At 32.7% G+C, this 19,667-nt stretch overlaps 1 protein-coding gene across 5 annotated transcripts in view; it reads left to right on the forward strand.

Moving 5' to 3' along the window:
• br (broad-complex core protein) overlaps nucleotides 1–19,667 on the forward strand; it is a 177,150-nt gene that overhangs the window by 104,590 nt on the left and 52,893 nt on the right. Inside the window, exon 6 of one of the 5 annotated variants that reach the window (XM_081739667.1) lies at nucleotides 6,446–17,050. The exons of 3 other annotated variants lie outside the window; for them this stretch is intronic. In XM_081739667.1, coding sequence (XP_081595793.1) covers nucleotides 6,446–6,708 — 263 coding nt within the window. In that variant the 3' untranslated portion in view covers nucleotides 6,709–17,050. Of the gene's footprint in view, nucleotides 1–1,491; nucleotides 2,645–6,445; nucleotides 17,051–19,667 lie in introns of those variants that run through there. One more of the 5 variants, XM_081739668.1, reaches the window with a different exon arrangement.

Consider the following 19,667-nt stretch of genomic DNA (forward strand, 5'->3'; position numbering starts at 1 on the left):
CCCATATAACATTAAATACGCGATGAAACTTATACCTTGCACTTAGATTATTTTCGCTTAATAAGTACTCTGCAGTAAATTTTAAGCTAAATATTTTGTGTTTATTCGTTTATATTTTTACATTAAAAAGTAAGGTTAGTTTACTGAAAAGCGAAAACTTACAGTGGTCATATTTCGTACTGTTAACAACTTCAAGAACACGGCCTACTTCTTTTCTTTGCAAAAATTTACAAAGTGTAGTCAATGGTGGGGTAATTTTTCGATTTTTTAAAAAAATACTCCAACAGTTTTATTGCCACTAATAACTGTAGAGAATGGGATGAATCATGATTGCACTAGTAAAAATACGACTGAGCAAACAACCAATTAAGTCTATGGTTTATGGGACTCGAAGGGAAGGTTTGTGGGAGTCATTGCTGCATTCACAAAAACTCTCCATTGATCTTTGTCCTTAGCCAATTGGATTCAATTCCTATTTTATATTCCTATTTCTGTAAAGGTCATCTTGATATTGTCCTGTCATTTCCGCTATCTAGTACCACTTTTTTTTTTTATCCTGAGGAATACAACCGAACATTCTGATTTTTAACCTCAATTTAACTTATTACCAGAGTCATTCATTCAGTCATTTAAAAAATCGAGAAAATGAAATTATACAGTGATATTTTCATATACGCTATAGAAGGTCATAATAGGAAAACGAAGAGATAATCTTACCATCTTTTCCCGTAACAGTTCTAAACTGTTCAAAAATAGGCAGTCGATTAACTTGCAACAAGGGGCACTACTGCTTTATCTGTTCGAATTTATAGCTTGTTGCATTATTTGTTATCCTGAGGCGAAAAAAGTAATAAAATGCTATATTGGTAGATGTTGTTTCTATTTGTATAAGCGATTGCTAATATTAGTGCGATACAAGAGTGAACGAAAAAAAAAATTTTTTTTCATTAAGTGTTTCGTCTTGCAAATTATCTCCCAACTGTTTCCAAGCGTTAAGTATTTTATTAGTATTTCTAATTCTTTTATTGACTGAAAACGTAGTATGTTAAGTCTTCAGCTGAAAGGGGAAGTTCTCCATTTAAGAAAAATAGGTAATTATGACTATCTGCAACATTAGTAATATCTCAAAATTTCATTAGTAATTCCTGAAAATTTTCACATTTTAGCAATACATAAAATTTGCCCATTCGAGATGTATGCTTATGTTAGGAGTATTCTTGTAGGACTTCCTTGCCAGTTCCGCACTGAAAAACTGAAGAAAATTTTGATACTATGCTGTAGAATCATTAAGTAGTAGTGTGAAAATGTGCATGAATTTTTAAAAGAATTTATTTGAAAATACCGACTTTATAGTACAGTAGAAATATTTTAATCGATTTAATACCAGATAGAACAAGTAGTAGTATTTTCTTACGTTATATATTTTTCGTATAAAAATGACCGCGAAGACTTTGAACCAGGCCTAATGAGAGCACTCTCTTTCTTCGTCAGGTTTATCCCAACTTTCTCCAAACCAGAGCGGAGATATTCGTAGCGAGCCGTTTGGAAAAATTCTGTCCTCACCACAGAGGTTGATGAAACGTCAGACACAGAACGTTGACTCACAACCTTCCAAAGCTATAGTTTGCAACATTTGTAACAAAGTATACAGCACCCTTAATAGCCTTCGGAACCATAAAAGCATCTATCATAGGGTGATGAAGCATAGAATAACCATAGGAAGTGGACCACCAACGCTGCCGAAGCCCTAAGGGAGCCGTAATGATCGTCATTTGTAGACACACCAATTTACAAAGAATTTATTCAGTGAAAACCGCCCTTTGAAGATAGTGACTTTTTCTTTCAAGAAATCATCTCTTTGTTCTGTACCTTTCGTTATATGAATATACACATCGCTTTTTATGCTGAAAGTTTGATAAGAGAGATGTTGTTGGATAGGCTATTAAAAAAGACGTGTATGAAACTTTTTAGATTTTGTACTTCTGTGTGATCTCAACATGGAAAATGCTGAAATCAGATATCATCATTACTGGTTCTGTTCTCGTAAGCATGACAATTCGTTTCATCAGGGACCCCATGTTATTGATCTCGAATAAAAAGAATACTTTGTAGAAAACATTTTAATAACACTTAAATAAAAATGTACTAATTTTCAATTTTGGCAATAAGGCATCTGATCTTTTATAGGAGATCTGGGCGGATAAATGAAGCCATGTCGTAGCTATTCATGAAAAGTAGTTTCATTCAGAATTATTCCCATCTTTTGGTCTAACCAGTAGGCTGAATATACAACTTTGAAGAAAGGAAAAAAAAAAAAAAAGAAGTATTTACATAACTCAATATAAATGCTTTAAAAATTGAAGGTTGCAACTATAATCTAGTTTGAAAGTAATTATAATTCAACGGTAATGCCCTGAAATGGGAAGTGTGTACCGAGAAAAGAAAATACGTAGAGTACATTTAGAAAATACATCTAGAGTACATACTGTAGATCCCTCTAGAGTATTATATTAAGATACATATTTACAAGTCATTTTTGACAGGTCAAAAGGGATCTAAAAATTTAACATTGTTTTTACTGAACCAAATTTGTTCTTTGATGTTTTTCTTGTGTTGTAAAATGGCTTGAATAATAATAATAAAATATTAAAGACTAAAGCATAGTTAGTATTTTGTTTAGACATCTTTTCCAACCCGTGTTCAACGTGAAATTAATATGGTGAATATGAGTTAACATTCTCTTAAAATAGAGTTGAAAGTTTTAGACAAACATTAGCATGGACTTTCAAAAAGACTTCTTTCCTATCCCTACTTTTTCTTTGTTACCGAACCTTACGCATGTTATATAGTCTGATGCTCTAAAGCAGCCATGTGCAACAGCCAACTCTGGCCCACTTATTCCTTTCATCCGGCCCGTCTGACCCATTATATAAAATGTATTTCTTACCTAATATTTTAAACTGATTTGAAACTGCAACCCTTGAACGCGCAGTAAGACGTTGTAACGATGAGAAAACAATCCAGAAGCCAACGTTTCTCTTCAACACCATCTCTTTCCACTCAACTTTGTGCTTCAAAACTCGTCATAAGTAAGATTTTTAATTTTTTCTTTAGTAAGTACAATATTTTTGGTAACCGACAAAACTGTTTTAATGTTTCTGTGATATTAGTGTACGAGAATGAGCTTCTCCATTGAATATAGCTATTCAGTTCTTGTGAATATTTTGTACTTTGTCTCGTACGTCTCTGGATGACAGTAAAAAGTCCTCTGTGATTGGCCCACTGTGTGTTCCAACTTACACATGCCTGCTCTATAGCGTACTAATGTCGGATGAAGTATGATATTTTCAAATTGAATGTAATGAAAAAAAAAAAACGCGATTATTTTTTTTTTGTCTGATAGTAGCTGAATTTAACTTATAAGTAGTTTTTTTTTTTCGTTCCTTTTCCAGTATTCTAAATTTATATGAAAACTATCACTTTATACTCTTCTATAATTCCAAGAAGATTTAAGACTATTGTACATCATTAAAATGTTAATATGTAAAATGTACAGCTTAAAGAAGGAATTAACTTTTCATAATCAGTGCTAACAAACAAGGAAACTAATGTTTACTTACAATGCAATTAATATTTTACTACGGCGTTTGGAATGTGTCAGGAGTCAGTAAAAAAACTGTGCATGGGTTTGAAAGATGTCCTAAGAAATTTGGATTCATTTTTTCCTTTATTTATCTTCTTAAGTATTACTGAATCCAAACATTTCCTAACCTCTAACCAAGGCCTTATTTAGTATGGGCTATGGCCCAAGGCGGCAAATTTTCTTGGACTTTTTACTTCAGCAGTGATCTCAAATTGGTGAGTAGTCAAAGCAGCCATAATTTTATAAAGTGAAACACACACACACACATATATATATTTCTACTTCCACCTAAATATTGATTATTCACTGCACTGCCTCAGATTTTCTACCAATAATTCACTTCACCGTTTATTAATATTGACGGAGCGGCAAGAATGCTAAATATGGCCCTGACTGTAACTAGTTTTTATTACTGAGTGCGACACATTATGCAGCAGTCCATTCTACGACGTAATTTGTTTTCAAATACACGTTAATTAAGTATGCATCGTGCTTATATTTGCATTACGGTAATTGCTGTAGATTGAGATTGAAAGTTTGCTGCAGAAGAATTTGTTCTTTTAAGTGAAGAAAGAATTAAAGATTTGAGACTATTTCGTCATTTTATCTTTGTCATCAAAATTTTAAAAAAAAATGTATAGTGCAAATAATATCTTGTCTTTCTTCTGACATCAATATAAAAAGGTTCTTTTGAGATAAGTAAAGTAATGGACTGAAAAATATACGTATTATAATAGAAAATCGGAACGCATTAGTAGTATTGTAATATCATTGATACATGATACAATAAAAACTTCTTACCCTATATTGACGAATGCGTTACGATATTTTACATTTCTATGTTCCAAGCAAAAGATGGATTGAACTGAAAAGATCAACTCATCGTTTAAAAACTTTTAGTACTTGAACTAATATATATATTTTTGAAAAAAAAAAAAAAGTACCTTAAGTTACTGCTACAATTGAATTAGTGTGTTTTTTTTTCCTTTGTGAAATAATTATTGACCCTTTCTCGTTTCAAAGTTAAGGGAATAATCAGTTCAAGCAAGATATATTTTCGTCGTATGTAAAAGCGGAAATCACAAAAGCTCCAGATTGAAGTTTACTTTTAGGTTATACAGGGCAAGTCAAAATGATGTACCCGAATTCAGAAGTTTATACTGTGAAATCGTATAAACAAACATATGTTATTATGAGACATGCGCTTCGAAAGTTTAGTTTCCATGCAGTGTTTTCACTTTCTACCGCTAGGAGTCAGTAGTGAGCATGAAATGAGTAGCTGATATTGACCGGTACATGCTGTAGTCTACAAGGTTTGGTAGGAGATAGACTATCGACTTGATGTGTGCCGTGTTACGCGAGGTGCTTATATAGAACACATGATATATATTTGAAGTTCGCCTTTCTTAGCACATGGGTCTCACAATAACACATGATTATTAAGATTTCACAGAATAAATTTCTGAAATTTGGTCCATCATTTTGATTTGTCCTGTATTTTATTAACCATATTGCCTTGTTATTATGCTAATGTCATAATGAAGGGCTTAATGAAGCCTTATTTTAGGATCAACTTCACTTCAGTTCTCGTTCAACATCAGTTTTTAAGTTTACAAAGAAAATAGTTTTCCTCTCTCATTTTCTCGAAAACTACGCATTAGGTATTACACTTACACTTATCTTTTTCTTCAGCCCAGTAAGTTCTGTCGATTAGTATGTGTTTCACCTTTAAACTTTTTTTTTTTTCGTAAATTCTTGTAATGTAGAATTTTGTTGTGTTTCACTGATAATTTTTAATTTACTCAGGTTAAAAGAAAGTTTTTCGAAAAATACAAAAGAATTTTCTTCTATTTAGTTTTCGTGGTTAATATAATTCAGATTGCATATATAGTCGACTGTAGTTATTTTCTTCGAGCGAAAGCAAAAAAAAATAAATAAATAAATAAATAAATAAATAAAAATAATAAAAAGAGGGTACATATACAAATTTCATTTATCTTTATACCATGTGGTGGAATCCGCATTCCAGTCCGAAAACCTTAGGTTGTGGACATCGAGGGTATCTTCTTTACTTTTGATAATTATTGTAATGAGAAAATGATTACCCTGAAAAGAGTCGGAAATCGTTTTTGCTTTACCCATAATATTTATAATTAAAAATGGATGTAGAGAATTAAAATTGGGAAGTAACCTGTTAATCTCTGCAGACTTGTTTCATTCAAAATGTAGGTTATTAAAACCCGCAATAACCTATTTTTATATTGCATTACTACATAAAATAGAGCGATTTTTTTTTTTTTTTTTACAAATTTTAAGGTTTTTTTTTTTTTAATTTACTAAACAGGTACAATTAAAAATTGCCTTTTAGAATTATTACTACTTTGTACAGTATTAAATGATTTAATACCCTGACAGGAAATATTTGTACTTTTTTGTAAATAGTTCTAGATTTATGTGTGAAGTATTTTATGTTCAGAGTATGTTAAAAAGCTTCTTAGAATTGTAATTTTGTCCTGTAGTATTGTTGCACTGTATTGTTCTGGCACTGTATTAATTTTACGAGAATTAAATACTTGTAGAAGCTTAAGTTTGTGAGTATTGATGAACAGGAAGGGAAACGCAGTATTGTGGACGTCCAAAAGGACTATAATTGCCGAAAGGCTGTTTGAAAGAAAATGTTTGTGTGTATAATATATTTTGTGATTGTGTAGTTTATGGATGAGTAGAGGCAGGAGAAGAACAATTCTGCAATTGTGTGTGTGTACCAAGCGCCTAATGCTTGACCCTTTCTTCCTGCCCTAGGTGGTCTGTCAGAATCACTCACGATCCATGACCTTCTGTCCCAGTCGGAGAAGCACAGATGTGATATTTGTGGGAAGGTTTTGAGTACCAAGCTAACACTGAAACGACACAAAGAACAGCAGCACTTTCAACCCCTGAATAATGCAGTGTGTCTGATCTGTAACAAAGTATTCAGAACGATGAACAGCCTTAACAATCATAAAAGTGTTTACCACAGGAAGCCAAAATTATCGGCCAATGAAGTGTTTACCGTGGGAGAGTAAAGAAACAAAACAAAAACTAAGTTAAACTGTGTTGTTCAGTAAAAAAAATAATAATAATTGAATTTATTTTTTTTAATATTTACTTTGATGAGTGAAGTGTTAAAAGTCCATAACGAAACAAAAAGCCTGCAGGTTAGCGTACACGAAGTACGGGTGAAGATTTGATTGTCTGCCGAAATTTAAATCAACTATTTTGAACTGACGAATAAGGAATCGAAGTTTGAATTTTATGAGGGCAATGTAGTGATAATATCTCTCCACGTAAAATTAAGGCTCTTACGCTTCCCGTATTATTTCTACAATTTTATAAACAACTTATTTACCGTAAACAATATGGCAGTTTCGAAAAATAAGCCGTTTAGTACTTAAAAAACGGTATTAGAAATGAACTGCAAGTTCCTGTCGATCTTCCTTATGTATAAGTTTTTTCATGCCCAACGATGACGTCATAATCTGAGGGTAAAGACTTGTCTAATAGCCTATTGTGAAATATCGAAAAAACATTGAAATATATTTCGAAATTCAGTAATATCAAGACATCTTTGCTATACTAATTTTGAGAAATTGTTAGCATTGATACAAACAAAACCAGTTTTTTCTCGTGAGTCAGAAATAATCCATATATCGTAGTATTTTAATATGAAATTTTACTGGTGCTGTTATAACAAATCTTCTGCATGGAAATCGAAATTACGTGCGCGAATGTTTTTCAACACCATTGCCTTCATAAGACTCGATCCTTCGGTTTCATTTAAAGCTGTTGCAGCTAGCCACTGATTTTGCACACAATCTATTTTTCAACTGTTCAGAGTGTACATAAATTTGCAAGGTAAATTTCAGTATAATCTTATTGACAGTTCCCTTGTGGGGTCTTTATGTACTTCAGTGAAGATTTAGTAGACTAGAAAGCTTTACAAATATCTGCATAATGGCAATGTTCTTGTTAAAACATGACAGTAACTTAGCCATTTTTAGTGCAGTATTAAACAATAAATTGTACGTGTGTATATCTGTGATTTATATTATTTGCGGAGTCAGTATTTACAATTATTTACCTTGCACAGAATTATTTTTTTCTTCTCTGTATGTAAATAGTAAACATACAAAAATAGGTCATGTTATGAAGTATTAATTGTCAGTATTATATATATATAAAAAAGATGTTATATATACATTATAGTTACGATAGGTGTGCTGTGAACCCAGTGAGTTAAGAGGCTACAGTACTTCGGAAAGAATTGAAAAAGGAACGACTTAATTTTTATCATGGAGGTGAATTATTATTATTTTGTTGATAACAGTAAAACGTAGGAAACTTTATCCCCAAGATGCTAGAATAGAAATAAAAATCTATAGCAGATACCTTTTATCAGATCATGATATAATTAAGGGCTTCCGCGTAGTAAGGGCGAACTGAACCAAACTTAATTCAATGTAATGTGAAAAGTGCGACTAAAAACAACTATATCACTGGTATATATCATTCTGCTTACCTTTCCCACATTAGCTTTCTGATGTCTGTTATATATCAGGGTTTCTACTGGTTAGGGAAGTCAGGAAAATTGTATAAAATATTTTTTTTAGAACATTAATTGAACATCAATTTCAGCTTAACCAACTATTAATGATCACAGTATGGAACGTTGCTCATATTTTTATGGGTGGTAAGTGGAATGTACGTAGGAGCAATTGATTATTTGTCTTTATGGAATAAATATTCTCATATACAAATATTCACCGTTATTTATTCCTGCTTTTCATGACAGGTGTCGGATGACATATAGTCAGAGAATTTCCTGCCAAAGGTCAGGGAGAAGTCAGGGAAATAGATTTCTCCAGATCAGTAGGAACCCTGTATATGAACTTACCCTAATTTCGACCAAAATGTTACTTGTACTTAATATTTACTAATGATTGATTTACCGCTAAACACGTCTTAATTGAAAATGCCAAAAGGTTTCGACAAGGCCCATTGTCATCTTCAGTGACTTGGAAATCTGCTGCAAACTTGTTTGACATATCCTGACAGAATGCTACCACTGTATACTTTTTCTATTTTCTTAAAAGTAGCTAAGGTAATTTAAAGGAAAGAGCAAGAATAATTTTGAAAATTTCGGAATTTGTAATTCTAAATGTAAGAAACTACATGTTTGCCTCTGAAGAAGGCCTTGCCGAAACCGTTCGGGATTTTTAAATTAAGTTGTGTTTAAGGGTAAGTCATTGCAAAATATTAGATATTAATGTGCGTCACAATTGAGGAAACTTTGAAATGAATTCTTACGAGATCTTAACAAAAATTCTTGTAAAGAACATTAACTAACGAATGTTTTTTTTTTTTTATCATGTGATATATATGTTGATTTATTGTTATCAGAAAAAAAAAAGCGCTCCGTGTTTGACTCCTTTATGCTACATTCTCTCCAAGGTACTGCAAACTCTTCTCTGTGCTCTATTTTCTGTATTATTGACTCTCTTTCAATATAATTTGTTTGCTTCATGATCAGCAAAATTTCCAGATGTATTAATTTTATTACATGATATGTAATTGTTTTATTTTATATGGTCACGGTCTAAAGTATTTTTTTTTTTTTTTTTAATGTAACCTTACACAAGTTTTCATCGAAAATTGTTCAATACTGTATCGATACAAAACGCGAATTCGGAGTATACTACGTGATCGTTTATACGGAAACAAGAGAGAATGTCTTGAAAATATGAAATGAAATCTTTAAGTTTTACATCCCACGGTTATGGTGGCTAGGCTAAAGGAGACGGTGATGAGAAATTAATGAAATGGTGGAATGAAGAAAGTAGGAGGAAACGGGAAAACCTACGGACACGTGTTTGTCCACCACAAAGTGGGCGCGAGCTGGGATCGAACCAGGTGTCCCATACACCAGAAGTGAAGGCTCTACCACTGAGCTACCGCGGCCCCGAGCCCTGAATCCCTCCGTGGTTATGTGGCCAACAATACATTCTTTGTAGCTCTCGCCACTGTTTTACTTGTTAGCGTGTGTTCCTTTGGTACGTGGTGCTCCCCCGCCGCGAGTAGAACCATATATAAATTTCACGTTATTTAATACATGTTAATGTAGTCCTAGATTCGTTTTGTAGTGAGAATGAATACCTCGAGTACAAAATCAGTTTGGTTCGCACTTCTGAACTAGGTTGGTTGCGCCACGTACAACCTCGGTATTGAAAGGGAACGGTGAACTTTGGCTAACTAAGAGCAAGAAAAGTCACTTCTGGTAAGCTTCCTTAACGACTCTATGTTGACTTACGATTATTATTATTCCTTTTTTGTACTAGAATGTCATTTTAAATTTGTCTTAGGTAGGAACAGATTAGCTACAAATAGGAATATGAGCAGCAGTCAAGAAGTTGCTGCTCGCGGAATTACTAGTAACTATTTATTACCACAATATAGGTACACATTCACGCCTTCAAAATAGGCTCTTTAAAAACGCACACTTGTTCCGCCGATTCTGCCATTGCTGGAATCAACGCTAAAAGCCCTGTTCTCGTATGTTCCGAAGTTCAGCCGTCGCGTTGATTTGGATGTCTTCTACGATGGCAAAATGGTTACCTTTTGAGGCTCTTTTTGATCTTGGTAAAGAGTCAGAAAATCCGCTGATTTTTGCATCAGCGGAACGTGTACTTGTATTATGGTAATAAATAGTTACAACGGAATCTCGGGAATTTTTTGGCTGATCCTCGTAAATTCTAATTTGTTGCACCGATATAGAAACTCGGAACAATATAATTTTCGTAGTTCATTGTCCGTGACCTTATGCATTTGTATAATAATAGGTGCACAGATATGTCGGCTGTTGGCACAGAAAATCTTCGTTAATTTCAGCGTTAGTGTTAGTTTATCACTTTACGAGAAACTAACAGACCTTACACATCTTACCTTATAGTAGTGTGAACTTAATACTCTGATGTTCGTTCCAACATCAGATTTCAGTTGAGTTGTCAAATAATAGGCATATTACGATATCTAATAGGAGCAAATGCATGTGCTACTTGGAGATCTTAGCCCATTTATCAGGCCCATTTATCAGGAATTAAAATTCAGTTAAGTTTCTCTAGTGAGGTAATTAGTGTCCTGTCTTTCGTAAAAGTTAATTTTACATATTGAATAATTGCAAAGAATTTTGATATTTATAATATTCTTACGATGGTAATTGTGAAATTGAATATTTCTTTAGCAAAGTGCAAAAAAACTATAAGACTTTCATTAACAATGTGAAAAATTACATGTGCAAAGTTAACTTGAATATGGATCTCAATAAGATTAGACAATATACAGATTAGAGTTTCTAGTAGTATCCTAGTACTTACGCGATGAGGATTTTTGTTATGAGTGATGAAGATTTTTGTTGTGATCCTAGTACTCAAGATTTTTGTTATGAGCGTCAATATTGTATTTATTGTGCTGACCAAATTTTGCACTTTTTTGAGACTTGCATTGCATTTTATAAGTATTAGGGGACATACTCTATGCCCCTCTTGGTTGTGTTTGTAATTATGGAGGTTGGAAGGATTGAAAAGTACACTTTAACTCAAAGAAGAAACTGTCAATAGCTACTAGATATTTTACTCTTTTTATTTATTTTTCTTGTAAAAAATGAAATCAGAAGAATAATATGCTTGCTTTTAAATATGTTTAGTCTATGTAGTCAAACAGTGTAAGTTAAACATTTGTTAAAATATTTTTGCACTGGAGAATAATTTTACAAGAAAAAATAAAATGTAAAATTATTCTGTATTTTCTTAAAAAGCACATTTAACGTAAAATTGTTAAATTTCTTAACTTATTATTTAATTAGGTAATTTTATTTTAAATGTTGTCTCACAGTAGCAGTATGTACTGAAGCAATGTTATACATAAGAGAAAATATGATTTTAATTGGCTGATGAAGGATCGAAGTCAGATTTCCATTTACTGGGCAGCTGTTCTACCACGGAGCTGTCAGACACAGCATTTTGGTAGCTCGGTTGTAGAGCATGGCCCTACAAGCCGGAGATGAGGCTTCTATTCCACTCCAATCTAGCGATCATCTTTGTGTGAATGTGGTTTGGAATCTAAAAATATTGTGGATAACATGAAATAACAGATGTCTGGCATATTATTAATAATAAAACTGACTACTGTGCCTGTATGTTTATCCTGTTAAAAATTTAGATTACTTTTGTGTTCTCTTCATTAGTCACGATATACAAAGAAAATGAATGCTAAAAATCTCACAAACCTAATGGAAGTAAGTGCACATGTATTGCATCATACGAAAACAGAATATAATCACTCACATAACTAAATGGTACATAACGAACTTGAAGACCAGTGTAATGTCCGCACTCTGAAATCTTAGTTAAAATTTTGGATTAAAATGTGTGAACATTACACAGGTTTATACGATATATATATATGAGCGCTTCTGGCAAACGTAATGGTATGGCATTTTCTAACTTTCGAGTAAACTGAAGGGAAGGTTGATCATTTCCCTGGAGTTGAATGCAATAGCTCATACCAGAAAAGCTTCCCTGCGATCTGCAGTAGGTTTCCGTAATTAAATTACTCTTCTGTGGTTCGATCACAACCCTTTACACTTAATAACGCAGTTCCACCCAAATTGGCGCTTACCATTATGTTTGCCCGAACCGGTCAATATGTACACTTCGAGATAACTTAAAATTTTTGAGTAAAATTGTTCATATTGTACTGTTAGGTGTGTTTTGTTATTACGTTTTCTCCGCACATCGTTATTAATAAAGGGAATTAAAAGTTTTTGAAACAGGATAAAAATGTAGGAATAATAAAATCAGTTTTATTGTTGTAGATAACAGCCATTTCAACAATCTCAAAATAATTTCTGGAATTGAATACTGTAATTGTCTTTCTTTAGTTGTAAAAAAAATAAGCTACAAAATACATTTGAATAATCATATAGATAATTAATCAACAGTAAAATATATTTTACAATTCGTGAAAGATTTAATAAGATATATTTTTTCTTCTCTCTGACGTTCTAGTCCAAGCATTTTCTGGCCTATTTCAGTGTGTAGAGTAGCTGTTAAACTCGCTAGTCTTCCATATTATATTTTTATTCGTGACTCATTGTATCAGTTAATATGTAATAAATTCTTCTTGTATTTCTCCAGTAATGATCTCTTAAATATGCATTCTTTTTGTATTTTTGAAGTTCGTTTTGAATGAGTGTTCGTAAACTGTGATTTTTTTTTAAGATTCAAATATTTTAGTAAAGAGTAGATTTATAAACAATGTAGGTAATTCGGTTCTTTTAAAAAATACTCCAAGGAATTTTGTACTTTTATCTAGATATGTTAAACATGGACATGTAGATATTGTTCTTGTTTGTTATGTGTCGATCATCTGTAAAAGGAGCTGGACAGATTCTTAGGAAATCACTACAGTAGTTAGAATCAGGGTGTCTATCGGTCATGAAAGTCACGAAAAAGTCACGAAATTTAGCTTTTGGGTCACGATTTTTTTAAACTGTACAAATGTAAGTACAAATTCCAAAAAACGTCAAAATTCACCACCAAAAATGTCTATGGTCGACTTTAGACGCTACCAAATCGCAAGCAAAGTACGTTTCTATCGCATGGATGAAAATTCGGCCTAATTTGCACACAAATTCGCTCTTGAAAATGTTAGGCAATTTTATGATTTGGTAAAGAAAAGATCACGAAATTTCATTTTGGAATTTTAGTAGACACTCTGTAGAACATATAAATTTTTAAAGCCTTTTAGTTTACGTTTATGTACTTTTGCCTTTAATGTGTTATTCAAAGCTATTATAAAAGTGATTCGCATTGAAATTTTATCTAAAAAGCTATAGTAACGATTAGTCAGCTCAACTCCTAAGTTTCTTCACTTCCATGAAACGATTTCTTGCAAATTGACAATAGATTAAACATCAGAATAGTAATAGTTTAAAAATGAACAAAGCTCCAATACTGCTTAGGATTACTGTTACTGGGGGGCTACTTCGGAAATTTTAGAATATTCTGCTGGAAATCTGGCGTTCTGTATTTATTGGAATCCTGAGCAAGCCCACGTGACCCTTTTATTCTACACTTCTCGAGTTCATCAAGGCACAGGTTTGCCTAATAGGTTTGTTTCATGTATTTTCCTCGAATTAATTTTCTTCTTCTTCTAAATAGCAATTAATTATTTTCTACCGAAAATGTGACTAAATCCAAGCCCCAGTTTTGATGACCAATAACTCGAGAATTACAGGTTTACAGAGGAGAATATGTCATATTCGTACTTAGCAAGTCAAGATGTACTTCTGTGCCGAGTTTATAAGATTTCCGCTTAAGTTTTCTTGATCGTATACAATATACCCTGTTCTTGTGATTTTTTTTTTTTTTTTAATGAAAAAATCAAGTGATTTTTTGCTTCCTCTATATGAAATGCATAGAGTTCAGACTAATATAATTGTTTATGGATTTTAATCGTTGGTGACAAACATAGGTCCCATATATTTTTATTAACGTCGTTCACAGTAGCATAAAGAAGAAAATGTAAATATTGACGGTGTGTAAATATTGTAAATTTGATTCGTATTCTCTCATTTGATATATGGAATGCATGGTCAAAATTGCATTTCTTCTGAACATATCAGATAAGTATTAGTCAGTCAGTAATTCCTGAAAAAAAAAAGGGGGGGGGGTATTTAAAAATCCCCGCTGAATATAGATGAGAGATACACGTTTATTCCAGGATGTCGGTAAAGATCATAGTGTTGAATGTAGTGTGAAAACCGCATCAGATTCCATATACAGTAAAAATTATTGGTGATTGTCATCTGTCATACTGGAATTTGAATTTCTTGGTATATTGAACATAAACTTTTATGGAGAAATAATTACCAAATTCGGGTTAGTTAAGTTGCTTTTCTGTGTTAATAGTGGACTTTAGTAATGGATGCAGTGTGTGTGTTTCAGTCTTTTTTTGAAGAAAACAAATAATATAATAAACGATTTCACTATCAGCCGTTACTTTATATTAATTTACATCAACGTATTTACATAGCGCATTACCCATATTAGAATTTCAATAAATGTATACACCTCTTAACGTCTGTATTACGACTTGCATATAATTTTTCATATTGATTGAGCATATTGTGGAAGTTGGGAAACTAATTGAATTAAGAGAGAGAGAGAGAGCAAACTTCAGTCTAGAAAACCAATAATAATGGTAGTTCGAAGCCAATCCTTGTAAGTGTGCGCTATCTGAACTCAGATTCATGAAAATTTCTTGCACTTCTAAGCTTTCGATCCTATGAGCCTTGTTCAGAGGGGATAAAGATAGGAATGAAAACAGTGAAAACATCAAAGAAACATAAAGGTATGGTGTATGGACTCATCGAAGTCCTGGGTGGCGCGGTGGTTCAGTGGTAGAGCGTTCACCTCCGGTGCTTGGGGTCCCTGGTGGACCCCATCTCGCGCCGTTTGGACTTTGTGGTGGACAAACACCGTACTCGTGAGTTTTCTCGGGGTTTTCCAGTTTCCTGCCACTTTCATTCCACCATTTCACTCATCATCGTCTCCTTTAGCCTAACCGGCATAAGCGTGGGACGTAAAACTTAAAGATTTCATTTTTTCACCCAAGTCCTGATCGATTGCTGACGGTCATAATGCTCTATGGGAGAGCCGAAAGCTTGAACTGCAAGAGATTTTCAGGAATCTGAAGTACTCTCATGTCCAAAATGCTTGTCGCATATCTATAACTGTCTTCTTGTAAGAATATAATTTGATAATTATTTTGATAATGATTCTTTTAATACTGATATTATATGTATTATCGGGAAATGTATATTTGTGGTAAATTTCATAGGAAAAGAATTATAAATACGAAAGTTAGAATGTGTAAAACAAAATGTTTCTAAATGGACAAGAAAGTTATATTTTCGTTTTATTGTTATTTACTGCTCTTTTGACATGAAATTTGCCACATACATATATTTGCCAATTATACACACACTAACATTATAAGAAATACCCGGTGAATTCGTTATCAAATTATATTCCTACAACAACATATTTATAGACATGCGACAATAATTTTGGACATGAGTGTACAATTAAGTGAAATAATCGTTAAAATTCTTCAGTGTGTAACATATATTGTTTTAGTATTACCATTTAAAATGTGTGTACATCGAAAATGTTGAGTCTGCAGGTTGTGACATGAGAAGACTGTATATGAACATTGAAAAATGTGTTCCCAAATTATTTGTGCACTTACTACAGACAGAATCTTTTTATTTATTTCTTAATCCTGATAGGCATTTTACAGGGGAGAGAAAAATTGCCTTGGCGCCGAAAGCATGAACGAATCAGATTGTTCGAACGAACTCTAGAATAGAAAACAATTTCGGTAACGAAATAAAGTACAAGGTGATTCAAAAATGTAATAAACACATGTATTAAAACGCACATTGAGTGCGTTCAAAGCTTGAAACTAAGCTAATTATGTTTTCAATTGAATATGATGGTACGGTTTTCGTTACGTGTAATCTGTAATTTAAAATGTATTTACTGCTTTAGCAAAAGTTATATATATATATATATATATATATATATATATATATATATATATACTGTGACATGTAAATTCGCCGTTACAGTACAGGTTACCAGATAATGGTTTTTGGCCACTAAAATGACATGACACCAAAGTGTTTGTAATATATTTAGAGATGAATGAAACTAACTATGCAATACTATAATCCCATAGGTGGAAATAAAGTCTAGATCCAGTGAAAATGCCTCGTGCAAACGTTACCGCCACTGGTTGGATTATGATAGTTGGTTCCCAATCTTTTTGAACTGACGGTACACATTACCGAAAGCACGCATTACTCCTTCACTTAGGTTATATTCAGCATGGTTGCTGCCGGTGTAGGTGTTTGATTGGTACATCTGTTCAAAATTGATTTTTTAACTTATTAAAGGCTTCGTACATTCTAAAATTTTCACGACTCGTCCCATGGGGCTGCGCAACACATCGGTTGGGAAGAACTAGCAATTTTAGAATAAAAACAACATGAATTTACTTTCACTATTGATTCTAAGGCTTCATTACCACCCCTTGTAAATAAAAGAATGTGGTTTTGATTATATGTTGTTCATTTTATAGGCAGATTTTTAAAATTTGTTTGGATGCTATAAAACGAAGGGATAATAATGGATGTTAAACTTCTCTTTGTTGAAGAAGTAGTGTAATAGGAATTGAATTAGTCAAATAGCAATGCTTTATAATAATAAGTGTTACATGTTCTCTTAAAATAAATAAAAATCTATTTTAACAAAAGAGACACTGACCAAAGCTTAATACTTTACTTTATTTTAAATTATAATTTGTTACTGTTTCGGATATCTAGCATATCCTTCTTCAGACACGATCGAAATTAATGAAAATACAGACATATATATAAATGTTGTTATAACAGAGTTTAAATTATAATTTAAAATAAAGTAAAGTATTAAGCTTTGGTCAGTGTCTCTTTTGTTAAAAAAATCTATTAAAAACGAAATGAGAGTACATGTCTGAAGCTCTGTGTATTGTGAAAATAATATTGAGGCTTGTGTGACATAGGTGTTGGTACAAATATCAACTATTTTCTATGCAGAATAAATCACTTTTTTGAGAAAAAAAGAAAAAGTAATGAGTTTTATATTTATTTAATCCTAATTTTCCTATAAAGTGGAGGAAATGTTTAAGAACACACCCATATTAACACTATTTAAAAAAAAAAAAAAAACTAAAAAAGAAACTAGTACTACTTTTGAATATATTATTTTTGTGTGTATATCAGTGACACAAAGACGAAAGTAGAATAGAAGTCGAAAGTTATTTTTTTTTAACTGTGTTTTTATCCCACTGAAACCATGAATGGTTTGCTTGTTTCGGATCTTGGTTATTGTATTCCATACAAGTGTAACCTCCTCACCTTTTAGATTTAGTATCTTAAGAAAGAAAAGAAAAAAAGCAAATTTATTCTTTACATCTTTGGCTGCCGACTGTACAATTATTGTTGGAAGTTCAGTCAGTTTTTGTATTTCTTACATATTGTCTGTGTCCTTAGTCGCAGACTAGTTTGTAAATGATTGTTAAAAGTTTTTTTTTTTTTTTTTTTTTTGTTTTTTTAGATATCCTATCAAAATTATAATAGAAAGGTTACACGTAAGTTATGAGAAGTGTAACATGAACACAAAGTATACTTTGGTAAAAATATAGCTAAAATAATACCGTCGAATATATTACTTTGCACCACCCTGTAGAAAATTTGTAAAATTAATGAAAACAGAAATACTGCCTGTACGAAAGTATAATTTTAGTTCGAGTGGTATGTAACAAAGTATTATTTTGTGCTTGTCCAGTTGTGATCACAGAACTATGTGATTTACGGAAATTAAGTTGCTTCTTACTATAACATGTTAGTTTTTGTATGGAACGGAAAGTAATTTGAAAACTAGTTTTGTATGCTACTGCCTACTTTTGAAGTCATTTGTGGTGAACTCATAAACTCCTACTATATTGAGAAAATTAAGCAGCCTGTTGCTTACGACCTTGTAAATTGCTCTTGCCACTGAATACCCTGAGTATGCGGTTCTATATAGGATTGACATTCCAGTATGCATCTCGATTATCACATTGCATGATAGTTATATCACTACAAGTTCCTTTTAGAAAAGAAAAGTAAACCTGGCTAGTAGTGGAAACGTTCAATAAAATTTATCAGTACCCAGAACTTAAAAACCTGATTGTAAAAACAAAAATAGTTAGTTATACCACAAGAGTTCTTGTTATTCCATTGCTCAGTTTCCCAGCGGGAGCTCATGTGGTTTGGATTCCACGTTAATCAGTAGGTTCACGTCTCATGTAGCCTCGCTGCTGAACGGGATGTTAAAATAAACTCCACTCCATTGCCCAATTCCGACTAAGTCCTCAGAATTTCCGGTTCATGATAAGATGCGTAGACAACGTCAAAATTTAAAGTAAAGAACATATTAATTCTGATTACAATTGCGATACTAGTACATAATATGTGTTTTAATTATGATAAATATTACTTTAGTTTAAGATAATTGAAATGCATTTATAGAATATTTTTTGCATCAACTTCGCCGAAATTTCATCTTGAAAGTTCTCAGTAATGCACACTTGTCTGTTAACCACATTTTAAACTCCAATATTTCTAATTTTAAATGGCATTTCAGAGCAATATATTTACAAATATTCTGCACCTTGTGTTATATATATAATATTCATAGTGAAGACAATAAACATATTGACCACATGGGTGCACAAATTCACCATCTCGGAGAAAATTTGTCAAAACGGTAGAAGAAAGAGCCATAACTGAGAAGTGAAATGTCGGATACAGGTCGGGTAAAAAGAATTAGTGATTGTTTTCAGTCATAGATTCCATAAATATACCAGTTGATTGGGATATAATATACAAGAGGTGGATTAAAATAGTGGCTTAATTCTGACGTGACTTTATTAGCAGAGTGAATATCATGCTTTAGTGTAATCCTCTGCTTGTCCATGTCTTCTCTTCCACACCTCTGAAAAGCATCGTACACCATCAGAACCGATTCTCTCATGTTCATAGTTTTCCCACGAAGTAGTTTTTTCATCTTGACAAAGAAATCATAATCACACGGACTCGTATCCGGGGAATACAGCAGCTGTTGAAGTACCTCCCTTCGTCAGCCACTCAAATTTTGTACGGTGCTCTGTGTGTGAACTTGACATTGCCTTGCAAGGTAATGTTGCAAGAATTTGCAATCATAGACTGCGTCAACAACTTGCCCGTGACGTACAGAATAGTGCAGGATTAAATCATGGAAATAATATGCCACAGTTACACCACCACCTTGCTTAGGATGCACGTCTTGAAATGAGCTGAGAT

The sequence above is a fragment of the Thermobia domestica genome, chromosome 15 (assembly GCF_964235325.1).
Source record: "Thermobia domestica chromosome 15, izTheDome1.hap1.1, whole genome shotgun sequence".
NCBI classification, from domain to species: Eukaryota; Metazoa; Arthropoda; class Insecta; order Zygentoma; family Lepismatidae; genus Thermobia; species Thermobia domestica.